This window comes from Sinohyriopsis cumingii, chromosome 11, assembly GCF_028554795.1.
Source record: "Sinohyriopsis cumingii isolate HCF-2022 chromosome 11, ASM2855479v2, whole genome shotgun sequence".
Lineage (NCBI taxonomy): Eukaryota > Metazoa > Mollusca > Bivalvia > Unionida > Unionidae > Sinohyriopsis > Sinohyriopsis cumingii.
In genome coordinates this window covers 8,147,456-8,163,834 of record NC_142971.1, presented here as the reverse complement: position 1 = coordinate 8,163,834, position 16,379 = coordinate 8,147,456, and the positions used below count along the sequence as shown (strand labels likewise).

The following is a 16,379-nucleotide window of genomic DNA, read 5'->3' as shown; positions in this document are numbered from 1 at the left end:
GTGCCCCACCTTACTACTAATGTATCTCTTGGATATTTGAAAATTGTATGTTCATCCGTTCATATTTGAACTGTTGTTCTTTTTCTGAGATTTTACATTTGCTTCCTAAACACCGAAGAATTCATGAATATGAAAAAGTATTTTCGAATTAACTGGCACATTTCTACCTCAAACTACGCATGTGCCTGGCCAAGACAACGCTGCGTATTAAACCAATATTTCTTATTATTATTGTGGTTGCTTTGTCATCTGAATCATATTTCACAAGCGTCTTGATGAACAGATATTAATCATAACCTGACAAACTATGAATTAATTGTGGCATATAATTTGGGCTATCTGAAATTCAAATCACAGTATGAATGTGAAGTACCTCTCTCTGTACATTCCAGTCACGTGAATTTGGTTGCGAACTTGTTTTTTAATATTTGTTTTCACATATTTGACATGTACTCATTGAGTTAACATCTTTCTGGTCTGCAAAATAAATACCACATGTTCGTTCTTTTCCATGGGAATACTTTTTTTTTTGGTAACAAAAATTCGCTATCGAAACACGTTGACCTATTCATTTTCAATAGTATCTGAATTTGTACTGTATTTGATTCTTGTCTGGATCGGTTTGCACCTTGCTAAAATTAGTTGTCCTCTGATGCTGTCGAAAAGTTCACTTCCGTTCTACAATGTGGAAAGTAGCTACGATAGCTTTGTTTGTTATTGTGACCGGTTTAACTTTTAATTACACATACTATGTACAGCCGACACCGTATATGGATGAAGTATTTCATATTCCTCAGGCACAGCAATATTGCAAAGGAAACTTTTCTTTTGTACGTCCATTAGATCTTACATATCAATGTTACAAGATTTCGAGGATGAAAATACAAACCAATATTCTGACATTATGTTAGTCCTACAGCGTAAGACACATCACCCGATATTTTTGTTTTAGGGGTGATTGGTCTTACTGCTTAAATAAAGGTGATATGTAGCGTGTTTTGATGTCAACTAACAGTGTCGCGAAGGTCAGATTTTCAGGAATATCACGCACAACTGACAACCAATGACGCTTTTCCACAAAGTACAGTTATAATGTTTTTGCCATACTTTACTTACCATGATGTCTTTTCTCTAATACATTCAAATTTTCACAAAAGAAATGGACCTGTTTTCAAGTTTCGTTGGCTTACATTTCAGTTGGCTGGAAAGCGATGAAAGCCGATAATGCCGAAATTGGGTTCAGTTGAAATACTATTTAATGAAACAAATACAAATATATTATGCCTATTGGAACTGTAATTCATTTCATTCAAGAAGCATATCCCCCACATGAACCTACTTAAAGATACTTTGACATACCTCAACTACCATCGTATTTGCAACAAATTCAGATGTATGTCAACGGAACATAAAAATGCATCCATTTGCTAATGTCATATTTTCATTCCGCCAGGATAAAGACAGCACGGTAAGTATATTAATTACACATACATTAGTGGAAGTGTCCATATATGCTGCCAAATGTGCGAGATATTCCTGAAACTTTGACTACTCATTCCGATGTCGGTTGACATCGGAGCAGGCATTACAAGGCCATTATTTGGATAGTAAGACATAGCACTAAAACAAAAACAACATGTGCTATATCTTATATTATAGGACTAACATTATCTAATATGTATGTCAGCATGGTAATTTATGCACATTTACTCAGTATTACTTGTTGTTCAAAAATGTAATATTAATATTGTTTAACCAAGTGTATTCAATCGTGATTGTTGAAAGCACCAACCTAAAATAAGTGCCAAGACAAAAACTATGGATTGCAATAGTTTTACAGTAGTGGCCAGGCTTTAATCTAGGTCAAGAAAAGATGACATCGAATCTGTCATAACAAATAATAGGCTAGTACTCATGCCATTTTGAAATTTTATATGTTGTAATAAGTGTAACAGTATTGGAGAATATATCATCATCATCATCAGTCTCATGACCTAGTGTGGTCAACGAGACACTGTGCTGCTGAACATCTGACCAGTTCCCTCCACTTGTCTCGTTCATGTGCCAATGCCAGTGTCTCCGCAGAACTTTTCCTGGTACATTCTGTGATGTTGTCAGTCCACTTTTTTCTTTGCCTACCTCTCCTTCTGCCACCCTGGATGCTGCCCAGCAGGACTGTTGTGGATAGACTGTTGGCTCTAGTGACATGGCCATACCATTTCAGCTTTCTCTTTTTGACGGTGGTGAGGAGGTCCTCATATTGGTCTACTTCGCGCCTGATGGTGTTACGCACTTCTTCATTTGTGATGTGGTCCATGTAAGAGATGCCAAGGATGGTTCTGTAGCATCTCATTTCAAGTGACTGGATTCTTCGTTGTAATTCTGCTGTCAGGGTACATGCCTCACATGAGTACAAAAAGACTGAGATGACTAGAGCTCACAATAGTCTGATTTTAGTTTTCAGATAGATATTCTTGTCTCTCTGGATGGGTCTTAGCTTTGACATAGCTGCCATTGTTTGTGCTGCTCTTGACAAAATTTCTGCTCTTAATCCCTCTTCAGTGATTATGGATATATATATATATATATATATATATATATATATATATATATATATATTTATATGCATGCAAGGTTGGGCGAAGAGTTACTAGTTTGGTGGGGGTGCAAGGTAAATACAAGGTGCCTGTAATTTCAGTTTGGTACAGCACAGAAAAGTCAATAATGGCTTGATGAATAGAAAAATATCTCAGGAGTAAAACAAGCCATATATTATGGTTGTTTGCCTTTAAAAACAGAAATAGCAGAAGGAATTAGAGAGTCATGGGTGGAACGAAGTATTTGGAAGTTCCGTACCTTCTCTCTTATATATTATGATAGCGAGAGTCCTATGTCAGAATGGATCATGTGGCTAATCTAAGGTATTTTTGTCACTCTGTATGATTTTTTTCCTTTAAATTATTGTGTTTTTTCCCTCAACGTCAAGCTCACATCAAGCACATGTGGGAGAACCCTGGTGTATGTGTGTGTATGTATTTGTTTGTTTGTGCACTTTCAATTTTACTCATATTTTTATAACTGTAAGAAAATGTGCTGATCATTCTCCACCACTGATTTGTTCTTTTGAGTTACAAGAGTAGTAAATGGGGTCACTTTAGCGTCAAGGGGAATTAGCATTAAAAAACACCCTGGGTCACTTTGGCGTCAATGGGAAATTTAACATTACGAAACCCCTGGGTCACTTTGGTGTCAAGGGAAATTTAACATGGGAATATATTTTGGGTCTGTTGAGCGACAAGGGAAATTAACATGGGGAATAAATCGTGGGTCTGTTGAGCGACAAAATGGAACAGGGTCGGGACCCTATTTTAATAAGGTCCCGACCTGAGGGGTCTATGGAAAGGGAACAGGGGAGAGGGATAGAACACACACACACACACACACACACACACACACACATATTAAATAAAAAAAGAGGTAGGCAATTAAAAGTCGATCTCTTTTCGAGAAATGTGGGTGGCCCTGAAAAGGGCCTTTGGGTTTATATATGACCTTAACATGAAGGGCATCTGTGACTTCGTCTTGTCCTTAGGCTTCATCTCACTGTAGGACCGTAAATCAGGACTCTTTTGAGGCATCCTTGCCTCTCCACATAAATCCTACGTATCCACAGGTTGCTGGCGGTCCTATGGACAACTGTCCATTCGGATCGGACATACATCGGTATGTCCGTCCTAAACATCATTGTTGACACAAGGGTGGAAGATTCAACGTCAGTCCACATGCTGAGGCGACGAGAACAGGTAAATCAATGCAGTGAACTGTGCTTATTTATAGGTAGAGGAAGGATTGAAACGGATTGAGTTCATTGACCAATCCAAACACGCGTTACAAAATTCAGTCAGCTCGCATCCAATCCGAAGAGAACAGTCTGTGACGTCACATGGTCTATATAGATTTGCTACCGCCTGTGTGCAGTCAGTCGATGCGAGACAGTGATTCAACATGACGGAAACTCAGAAAACGATCCATTGGGGTGCACCAGCAGTGGAGACTACACAAGGGAACCCGGACAAGGGGAATTGAACATGGGATTTTTTTTATTTTTTAAAAAAAAAAAAATTTTAAAAAAGGGGTAGGCAATGGAAAGTCAATCTCTTTTCGAGAAATGTGGGTGACCCTGAAAAGGGCCTTTGGTTTTATGTTAATATTAACATAGACGGCATCTGTCACATCTTCTTCTTAAACTCCTTCTAACTGAAGGTCCATACACAACTACCCTCTTGAGGCATCCTTGTCTTTCTATGTAAACTCTTCTCATCCATAGACTAGTATCATTCCTATCGACAACAGTCCACTTGGACCGGACATACATGGGTATGTCCGTCCTGAACATCATTGTTGACACAAGGGTGGAAGATTGAACGTCGGTCCACATCTTGAGGCTCCGAGAACAGGTGAGTGATTGCGATGAACTGCGCTTATTTATAGGGAGAGGAAGGATTGAAACGGATTGAGTTCATTGACCAATCCAAACACGCGTGACAAAATTCAGTCAGCCCGCATCCAATCCGAAGAGAGCAGTCTGTGACTTCACGTGGTCTATATAGATTCGCTAGCGCCTGTGTGCAGTCAATCGATGCGAGACAGTGATTCAACATGACGGAAACTCAGAAAACGATTCACTGGGGTGCACCAGCAGTGGTGACCGCCCAGAGGAACCCGGACTTACTTTCAGAAGAGGTACATTGGGATTTTGTGGATTTTCTTACCTCGCAAGAATTTGTTCCGGAACCTTCATCACCTTCATTACCACACGTGGAGAATTTTAGACAGAGACAGAAAGAAGAATTGGAGAAATTTATACAACGACAAAAGGAAGCGGAACAAGCTTTTCTTTTACAGCAACAACAGCAAGAAGAGTTGAGAAAAAAACAACAACAACAACAACAAGAAGCAGCAGCAAAGAAACAAGAGGGTGAAAATCAAATGGTCACGGTACTGTTAGACATTTTAGCGGAGTTAAGAAGTCTGAAACAAATGTATCATCATCATCAGAAGTAGGCCTCGGCCGTGGCAAAGGCTTAAGGCAGTTAAAGTTGATTGCTTAAACTCACCCCTACACCAAAAACCAAAGCCCCTTTTCAGGGCCACCCACTTCTCTCGAAAAGAGATAGACTTTCAATTGCCAATAACTCAAAAAAACCAAAAAAAAACCATTTTACCCCTATAGTACATGTATATGAGTGCATGAGTGTAGCTTCTTATTTAAAATCAAAACTCAAAGACACTTACCTTTTTATAAATAGTTACAATCCAATTCACAATTCACAACAGAGCACTTTAAAAAGTACATTCACTTCTTCTGTTTCACTGTTTAGTCTCTCTGTTTTTTAAATTTCTTCACCATCACAGTCTTTTCCTCCTCTTCCTCCTCACTTTCTTCCCTTCTTCTTTTCTTCTCCTGTTTCTTTTTCTTCACCTGTCTGCTATCTTCCTCCTCTTCTTCCTCTGAAGAATCCCTCTCTTCTTCTGACTCCTCTTGTTTCTTTTTTGGGCAATCTGGAGACCAATGTCCTTTATCTTGACAATAATAACAGGTATCTTGTCTTTTGTCTCTTTTAACCCGTTTTTCTTTTTTGACGGTCTGGACACTCTGAAGACCAATGCCCTTTCTTCTGACAGATATAGCAAGTATCTTCAATTTTATCTCGAAAGAAAGGAGAGTAGTCCATCGGCTGGTCTGAAGAAAATTTTCTAATGACCCCACACAACGCTCTGATGAAACGTTCCATCTGGGTAGTCTCTTCCATCGTTGTGCTCAGTTTGAGAGTGAAATGAATAGTGAAAGGACAAGACACATACCCTTCATATACACTGGTCTGCTAGGACTATAAATTAGTCCATGGTGTTTAAACTTGAGTCATTTGACGTTTTGCATTCAAGATGAAATGATCCAATTCATTTGAGAAGAAAGAAGAAGAAAGTAAGAGGCAGAAACGTGATCTATCGCCTTGTACCAGGGCTGAAGTCTTGGCACAAATTCATGCCAGTGATTTTGAAGAGGACATGAGTGAACCAGAATCCTAACCCTCTAAACAAAGTTCACCACCCTTAGTTAACCCTGAAAAGTACTATTCCATTCGAGAGACAGAAAAGTGCTCCTCTACAAAATTTAGAACCACGGCTTACAAATACACGGTGAAGTTTAAAGATTTCAAGTCCGAAGTACCGTTAGAGAAAGCAGAAGGGTTCATCACCAGGGTGTGGGATTCTTTGCTCACCACACTCAAGTGACAATGTCAACCCAAAGAAGACGATCGCTTGAGACTTTCCATACAACACGACGGTTTGAAATCCCCTGCTTGGATCGAGTTTAGCAGCCCTGCAGAATTGACTGCTTCCAAAGTCATGGACAAGATTCAACACGTACAACAATCCAATGACCAGTTTGACATCACCGATGGAAAAGCCACACTGTCCATGACCCACGTCTCTCCTCCTCAAGGGACTGGCCGCAAAAAAGTCTTACTGGTGAATGACCTTCACAGCACCAAAAAGAGTCTCGTCCGAATTCACAACCCTCAAGACCAGATGTGTTTAGCCAGGGCTATCATGGTGGGACGAACCTATGCTAACAAGAATGACACGGTAGAATGGAAAAGAGCCTGGAAAACTATTCAACAATCCGACCGAGCCAAACAACGAAATGAAGCAGAACTCCTGTTACAACAAGCCGGACTGTCCAAAGACAAACCCTGTGGCATTCCTGAGATGCAAAAATTGCAAGATGCCCTAGCTCCACGATACACCTTGAAAGTGCACCCTCAAGAAGTGCGCGGACCTCTGTTGTTTCGAGGCCAAGACTTTAAGGACGGAAAATACATTCAATGTCTATTATCACGATGACCATTTCGATACCATTACCAGTATCACCAGATTCCTGGGATATGTTTATTACTGTGAGAAATGTGACCATGGTTATAACAATCGAGAGCAACACAAGCATTGCGGATTGAAATGCTCAGGATGTTTGGCCTCTCCACCCTGTCTGAGCGAAGGACCAGTGCATTGTTCAACTTGTCTGCGCACGTTTGTCAGCACTACCTGTTACCAACAACATTTGAAGGCGCAAGGTTCACAGCAGAAATGTGCTTGTCAACTGCTGAGATTGTGCCCTACGTGTGGACAAGGCATACATGCCAACAGTGCCAAGGCACACGTATGTTCAGGAAAGAAAAAATGTCACATTTGTCACCACATCGTGGACTTGGAACATCAATGCTATGTGCAAAAATACCAACCCCCACCAGAGAAAGAGGATGGACACAAGTAGAAAGGCAATTTCATCTTTTTCGATTTCGAATGCATGCAAGAGACTGGCATTCACGTTCCTAATTTCTGCGTGGCTCATCAACCGTGCGAGAAGTGCATTCAAGAACCTATCTTCAGTCATTGCCCTCACTGCAGCAAGATTCCTGGAGGACGGGAAAAAATCTTTCGGGGACCGAACACGCTAGCTGATTTTGCCCAATGGGTCTTAGATCCCATCGACAAGACGTGGAGCCAAGAGGACATCGAACGTTACGGAGATTGTCATCATCATGCCTCGGTGATGGCTCACAATTTCTCCGGATACGATGGACAGTTTCTTTTGATATACTATACGGAACAAGGCACTGAGCGTCCTAAAGTGACTTTGAACGGAACCAAAATCATTTTCATGCAAGTGGGACAAGTACAGTTTAAAGATTCGATGAGTTACTTGGCCATGCCTTTGAGCTGAATGCCTAAAACGTTTGGAATCACAGAAATGGCTAAAGGGTACTTTCCACACTTTTTCAATACGGAAGGCAATCAACACGTGGTTCTACCCCATTTACCTGAGGCTCACTGTTATGACCCTGACAACATGCGTACCGAACAACGAGAAGCTTTCTACACTTGGTACCAGGCTCATGCCTCCGACCCTTTCGACTTTCAGGAAGAAATGTTAAAGTATTGTCGTTCCGACGTGGACATTTTACGTCGTTGCTGTGGAAAATTTCGAGAACTGTTCATGGAACACGGAGGGGTCGATCCTTTGAAAGAAGCTTGCACCATTGCCAAAGCGTGTTCCTTAGTGTACGGCAATGAATCATGCCTGAAAACACCGTGGCTGTCATCAGTCCTCACACGACCCACTATGTCAAACATCAATACTCGGTCAAAGCCCTACGCTGGTTACGTTACTTGTGCGACAAGGAAGACAAATGGATACAGCATGCCCGCAACAGAGGAGGCGAAAAGACCATCAGAACGCATTCAGTCGATGGCTGGGACTTAGAAAACCCCAAGATCGTGTATGAGTTTAACGGTTGCTTATTTCACGGATGTCCTGTCTGTTACCCTGACCTTGGCACTAAAAATCAGTTTTTACAATGAACCATGGAAGACTTGTACCAGGCCACTTGTCAGCGATGCCTAAAGTTAGAACAGGAAGGATACCAAGTGGTGGAAATGTGGGAACACGAGTACGATCACCGTATGAAAACCGATCCCAAATTTAAACGCCTCGTGGAAAGTTACCAGTTCATGGACCCCCTGAACCCGAGGGATAGTCAACAGCACCCTGACATCGAAGGAGACCGTTTAGGAGCCTGGACAGACGAGCATCCTGACGACAAGAATCTAAGTTTTGTCAGTGGCGGTCCAAAAAATTATGGGTACGAATACCGGGACCCACAAGGAGAAGTGCACACGAAGTGTAAAGTGAAAGGATTGACTCTGAATTATCGTACCAGTCGTGTGGTGAACTTTGGGGTATTGAAAGAAGCCTTGCAATCTGGAGAAGATGAACACTTTAAAGTGACCACCTATCAACCCAACAAGATTGTACGTTTACCCACTCACCACATCGTCAGTCGACCCTTGGAAAAAGTCTATCAAATCGTGTACCAAAAGCGAGTGCAACTTCCCAATCATTTCACCTTACCGTATGGACACGTCGATATTGGTCTGTATATAAAAAGGAACCCTAGGCAAGATCGATAGTTCATTGTGACTACCAAGACCAAGCGAACAAGATGAATACTTTCAGAGAAACACAAAACAAGTTTAGAAAGGCACAATTCAAGTTTGGGGCTTCTGAAGTGGAATGCGATTGTGAGCCTTGCGACTTTTCAACCTGTGTTAGTGACAGTACCAGAAGAACTCGTCACCCAGGACAGGACTGTCGTGGACATCCCTGAAAGACCCTTTCGGGAGGACACTTGTGTGACCTTACCCCCTATAGAACTGGTCAGAACATTACCCAAAACATGTTGTACAGACACTTGTGTTTATTCCATGTTGATGGTTATCATATGCCTTTCTTTTATCGTTGTACTTAAGCCTTTGGCTTTTATGTATTTTTGTCTTTCGTATTCATGTTTAAAACATTCAACAAACGTGTCCTGAAAAAAGTATATAAACTCTCGTCTTGTTTGTTTTCGTTTCACAAGTGACATTCCTCACACTATAGCTACCTCTGCTGTCTCTGCTCCCTCTTCTTCCACTGTCGAAGTCATCGACCAACACTTAGATCGTGCCAGTTGGGAGGCTTTGTATCTTCGCCATCCTTTTAACATGCTCATTGCTGGACCTAGCGGTTCAGGCAAAACCGAATTTGTCAAACGCTTGATCGAACATAAACATCATTTGATCGATCGTCCACCTCAACGCATCGTGTGGTGTTACAAAGAGTGGCAATCGGCGTACAGCCTCTTGCGAGAAAGTCAAGGCGATTCCATTGTGTTTGTGGAAGGCATTCCTAAAGAAGACGACGGCATCGTCTCTGACTCCCATCAAACCCATTTGGTCATTTTCGATGACATGTTAGGAGAAGACGAAGAAGAAATTAAACTGTGGTTCACGCGCAAAGGGCATCATCATAATGCCAGTGTCGTTTACATCACTCAAAATTTGTTTCAACAAAGTAAAGCCCATCGCACCATCAGTCTCAATGTACATTACGTGGTCTTGTTTAAAAGCCCTCGAGATAAATCTCAAGTGCAAGTCTTAGCCAAACAGTTAGGGACACCTTGGCTGACTCAGGCGTACGACGATGCCACTCAAACTCCACACGCCTATTTACTCGTCGATTTGAAACCTATGACCCCCGATGATTTGTGATTTCGTACCCACTTGTTTCACCACTGGTGCCAAGACGGAGGGCCTGTCCTGTACATGTCTCCGTCCTCGACTTAACTTCATTCCACAAAAAAAATTTATAAAAACCTCAGACCCTTTTCGTCTGTCTTGCACACATTTTGAACATGATGTCCCTTCAGTCACATTCCTGTCAAATTGATTCGTGCCTTGTATGGCATCAGTCGAGAAAAAAATCCACAAACACGAGCTCGTGTCTTAGAAGCTAGTCTCAAAGAAGTCTTACGATGGTTCACGGTGACGGCATGTCAATTACTACAAGGGATCATTCAGATTCATCGGACGTGCCCCGTAAGAAGTGACTCCTGAGAACGAAGTGCTGGTGTTTGAGCGCCTGTTTGATACGTCCCCGACAAGGGCTGCCACCAAGAAAGTGGAGTGTTGACCGTAGGAGACTGGGTACGCATTGGCAAAACCAAACGCACTTTCGACAAAGGTTACTTACCTAACTCGACGACCGAATTGTTTCGTGTCACTGAACGAGTGCATGGCCGTCATCCTGCCGTCTATAAATTGGAAGACATGAACGGAGAAGTGCTCAAAGGGACATTTTACTTACCCGAGTTACAATGTGTCACCAAAAAAGAAGATGACGTGTACGACATCGAAAGCATTCTCGAACGCAGAACCCATAAAGTGGGCAAACGACGTGTCAAAGAAGTCAAAGTACGTTGGAAAGGATATCCACCCAGTTTTGATTCTTGGATTGACGCTTCACAAGTCATCAACTATAAAAAGAAGTGACCATCATGCCCTTTCACACAGACGCAGCTACGTCGACCACTCCTTCACCTAGTTCTTCTCTGCAAGTTTTACCAAAACAACACTTGTGGGTGTGGTGTGGAGAATGTGTACCTAAAACGCAAATCGTCTTTTTCTGCCAAATCTTCATCGTGTATTGTGTCATCGGGGCAGCCATCGCCAATTTGAGTTTGCAACAAGGAGACAAACAATTGTGGACCATTTTATTGAGCAGTTGCATCGGTTACCTGCTTCCCAATCACTCCCTGAAATTCTCTTCCAATGGGAACCAGGGGAACCTTGTGTCCCGTGCCAGTGTCAGTCACCACTCCAATAACAACAACAACCCTATTTTGGGCGGAGACACGCCTCTGACATCCAGTAACCCGTTGGACAGCCACAGAACTCTGGAATTATGAGTCACCAAAACCAATTTTACTTAACCTTACCCAGTGACAGTTCCATGGAGGTGTTTCCCAAGAACACATTGTGCTGTTACACGTCCAAATTACCTCAGACCATCCAGTTAGATCACGAAGCCCATTGGGAAGTGGCTTTAGTAGAAATCATTCACCCAACCCAAGTCCTCAATGTCCTTCCCAATCAAAACTTTTTTGATGTGGAAGTTTATGACGAACAATTGCAACAGTACTTGGATACCTATGGCAAATATGACAAGAAATCCCCTGGCACAAAAAATCAAAAGTACACCACCTATCACTTGTTCGTTCCCCCAGGCTATTATTTTAGTGGTCAACATTTGGTCAGCACCATAACCTCCAGGTTTAATGTCGTGTTTCTGAAAGCTTTGGAGCATGTCAACAAAAATGTCACCATGGAGTACCACAAAGCAGCTCGTCACTTCTTGATGAAATTTGAATGGAGTAAAATCCTGTCCATTTTATTTTGTCCTGAATTGTTTGACATGTTGGGCGGAGACATGGACATGAGAAAGGCTATGCTCAAGAAAAATGAATTACCAATCATTTACGATGAGTCTTTTAGCAACTTATTTCGTGCCCTGGTAGAACTTGACCAAGGACTGAATTTGATGTTTGTGTACTCCGATGTGGTGGAGTATAGCATGGTGGGACACACCTCCGTACCGTTACTGCATGTCATTCCTTTCAAAGTGGATTCTGCCACATTCGCTGACAAGGAAGGTGGAAACACTGACCACGTTCACCGCGAATTTGTACATCCTCACTATTTGCCTGTCAGCAAGTTGTATTTGGACACGGTCAACATTGCTATAAAAGGAGATCTGGGACAAAATATTCCATTCACCAAAGGAAAACCATTTTCGAAAACGGTTCTCTCACGACTTGTAAGTCATGTATCCAGTGTACCGAGGGGTTGCTCGACAGCGAGGACACGGTTTAGGAGATATGTTAAAATCGGCCTTTCGTTCGGTGGTCCCGGTGTTGAAACCGATGGTGACACGTGGATTGCACGCCTTGAAAGATGCAGCACTGACACAAGGCAAAGAATTTCTCCAAAATGTCATCATCGACAAACAAAATCCTAAAGAAGCCTTCATGAGGGCAGGCAAAAATGTCTTGCTGCAAATGGGCAAAGACCTTTTGGGCCGACAAGACACACCTATAAATGCCCTGCACTCTACCGAGTCAAGCATTCAGCAAGGACAAGGCAGAAAGAGACGATGAAGAAAACACCCTTTCACCATACTTCACACATCTAAAGCTACAAAGGCAAAGAAAAGAAGAACCGTTCGAGACTTAGATGTTTTCGATTATTGAGAAAGAGAAAAAAATGATGCACCGAGAGTCTTGTGCCTGTTCCAAGTCGGAACTGGATCTGTTTGCCATGCCCCCCACCATGATGACCATGCAAGAATCCCAGTGGGTGGAATTTCATCCTGTCTCCTCTTTGACGGATTCCGCTCCCATCAAGTTTGAAATCAAAGGACAACCCGAAGATTACATCGATCTGAATAGCAGTTACCTGTATTTGAAGGTGAAAGTGATGAAAACGGACAACACCAATCCAGGAGGCGATGCTAGAGTAGCTCCTGTCAACAATTTCATGCATTCCTTGTTCAGCGAAGTGGACTTGTACTTGAATAACAAACTGGTCAGCAGCAGCATGGATACTTACCCATATCATGCCTACCTGGAAGATCTCTTGACGTACAGAAAAGAAGCCAAGAATGCTCATCTGGATGCTGGCGTGGTATGGAAACCTGACACGGCAGGTGTAGGCACGTTTAGCGACACAGTCCTGACAGAAGATGACAATCCTCACAATGTGGGGTTTAACGACCATCGTAAGAAAATTCTGCAAGGGCGAAGTTTAGAACTGATGGATCGTTTGCATTTGGACATGTGGTTACAAGAAAAGTATTTGCTGAACGGGGTGGATATCCGTCTGAGACTGAATCTTAGCAGTGCCGCTTTCCATTTGATGGCCCATGCCAATGAATACAAAACTATCATTCAAGAAGCCCGACTTTACGTGCGTCGTGTGGAAGTGTTGCCTAAAGTGGGAAACGACGTCAGTCAGATGTTGAGCAGAACGACCGCCAAGTATCCGATACGATGCGTAGAAGTGAAAACGTTCACCATTCCCGCTGGACAGCGATCCATGATCGAAGATCATCTGTTCCAAGGACAGTTACCCAAGCGTTTGATTGTTGGTATCGTCAGGAATTCAGCCTTCAGCGGAACCCACGATCAAAATCCTTTTGAGTTTCAACATTACAATGTGTCCAAGATCGAAGTCAGTCGCGACGGCAAGACCTTGTGTACCCGACCCCTTGAGCCCAACTTTGGTGTCGCGAAGAATTATTTGAGATCGTACTTGTCCCGGTACGAAGCCACCGGACGGTTAGGAACCAACACCAGTCACGGTATTTCGTACGACGATTGTGCAGGAGGCTATGCTTTGTGGGGTTTTGATTTCACTCCAGACCAAGGCAGCGACGAGGGACATTTCCACCCTATAAAATCGGGTCAGATTCGTGTGGAACTTCAGTTTGCAAATCCACCTCCAGATCACACAGTGAACGTCCTCCTGTATGCAGAATTTGACAATACCATAGAAATCAACAGTTTGAGAGAAGTCATTCTAGACTATTAGAAGCCATGGAAGACTGTTATCCCCCTTTACCTAGTGGAGAAACTTTGAAAATGGAATGTGAGGAGACCGGGGAAGAAGAATCTCAAGACAAAGACGAAGAAGTTATCGTGATGAAGTCAAGATGGCCAGAACAAGAAGCCCATTTAGTCTCCAGTTTTGCCAAACACTTGGTCGAAAAAATGACGGAATTGATCAAGAAAGATTGCTATGGATGTCACAACGATCATCCCAGTCAGATTCAACACGACAAATGTCAGATGTTAAGTCAAGAAGAAAAATTGAACGAGTATCAGGACGAAGCTTGGAGTCTCATCTCGGACAAGTCGTGTTGCATCAGTGGTATAAAGACTTGCGTGAACATTCTTGTCCACCATTAACCACTCAAGAGATCCATCGTATCGAAGCTCTCCTGAATCAGAGTGGGGAGATGAAGTGAAGAAACGGTTATTTGTCAGACATTTTCAAGCAAAAAGTCAGGATTGAATTGATGACTTATTATTACCTGTGAAGAAGAAAAAAAACCACACAAAACATGTTTACCTGGGAACTTTATTACCTTTTGAACCACAGTTTGTACACGGCTTGGAATCCTGTCGTCTGTGCTAAAGATGAACTCCCTCATCGCAAACCTCAAGACCATCTAGTTTATGTGATCAACACGGACGACAGTCATCTCCCAGGAACCCACTGGGTAGCCGTCTACTTTCCTCAAGAAGGATGTGTGGAATATTTCGATTCGTACGGATTGCCCCCTTTGGAAGACGATATCATTGACTTTATGAGAAGAAATGCTCAGACCACCCGATTCAATAATGTGAAATTACAAGGCACAGATTCCTTGGTGTGTGGACAATATTGTGTGTATTTTCTGCATCATCGCAGCCTGGGCTATTCCTTAGAACATTTAATGACTCATTTTGATCCTTGTTCTTCTTCTAGAAACGATGTGAAAGTAGATCGATGGTTTTGTGACCATTATGCTTATCTTTTGTCTCAAGCTAGGAAATGTAGTGTCCATCAATGGCCTAATGACTTCCATCAGTGGAAATCACAATTTCATTCACAACGTTGTCAGCCCTGTTTAAAGTAGAGTGTTAATTGAAAAAAATGTTTGTCATTAGAAAAAAAAGCTTGATGTTATATTGTTGAGTTATTGTTAAAAAATTTTACAGTTGTTTGTTAGTGTTAAGTGATTTTGAATAAAAAATGTTGTGTTTTGAAAAAAATGCCTTTGTCTTTTGTTTGGCTATAAGAATGTTGATTCATGCTCTTTGACTTCTTCTATCCCACTCATGACACTCATTGAACGTTCCGGCTCAAAAACCGTGGAGGGATGTTTTCCTTCACGTCCGCGCTTTGACTTTAAAGCTGGGGTAGCCTCCAGTCTAACCATCCATTGTCGACTCATCCTCCTACGAAGATGTGCTCCAAACTAGCAAAGCTAAACGAAGCCTACGTGAATTTGCATAGGGTCAGACACAGTCTGATACCGAAGCCAGAAGAGATAGAGAATGTGAGAATGCTAAAAGTCACTGAAGACCTGATAGAAGAGCTCTTCAGAGAAGAAGTGAACAGGGAGAAAGAAGAATGGACAGAGAAGTACAGACTTCAGAAACAGCAGACAGAGTAGCAACAGCAGTAGCAACCTGAACCTGACAGAGGCTTTGTCGACTGTCGTATCGACACCAAAGAGTTCTTCTTCTCTTTCCAAAGAAGCAGACCTATCGTCAGAAAGTCTATCGTCAGAGGACGTCGCATTCTTAGAAACTAAAAAATTGCCATAGCAAACAAAAAAAACCCAGCCCTTTTCAGGGCTACCCCAATACTCTAGAAAAGAAATAACAATCCATTTGCCAATGTGTGTAGGTAGAGTAGTGTGAATATAAACACTGACTCTTTTTTTTATAGTGTGAGTGTAATTGTTTGTGTATATGATTGTGTGTTTATAAGTGCTCACGTACGTTTGTGTGGATAGTAGATTATGATGATGTTTTTTTTGCTGTTTGACGTGTGGGGAGAGTAGATTTGGGGTTTGATTGGATTGCTTTGTGTATGTGGATAGTATATTATTTGTTTAATAAAATTTTTTAGAATAGTGATGGGTAGTATAAAAAAGTGAGTGAGTGTTTCTTTTAAGTCCGCGCATTGTTTGGTCATGATCTAGATAAGATCAATTTTGTTTTAGGAGATGTTTTCCTTCACGTCTGCGCTTTCACTATAAATTAAAAATCGTTTGGCAGTCTAGCTACCCTTGTTGATTGATCAAGAGAATGAACACCAGAATTGTAAAGCTTCTAGAACTCCAGATGCACCTGGAATATGCCAGGCGCATAATAAATGAACTGGCCGCG

The 16,379-nt window shown here is 42.1% G+C and overlaps 1 protein-coding gene across 1 annotated transcript in view; it reads left to right on the top strand.

The window, feature by feature from the left end:
• Positions 1–660: 660 nt before the first annotated feature.
• LOC149787578 (dol-P-Glc:Glc(2)Man(9)GlcNAc(2)-PP-Dol alpha-1,2-glucosyltransferase-like) overlaps positions 661–16,379 on the top strand; it is a 28,391-nt gene continuing 12,672 nt past the window's right edge. Inside the window, exon 1 of the mRNA XM_089973749.1 lies at positions 661–830. Coding sequence (XP_089829875.1) covers positions 684–830 — 147 coding nt within the window. The 5' untranslated portion in view covers positions 661–683. The remainder of the gene's footprint in view (positions 831–16,379) is intronic.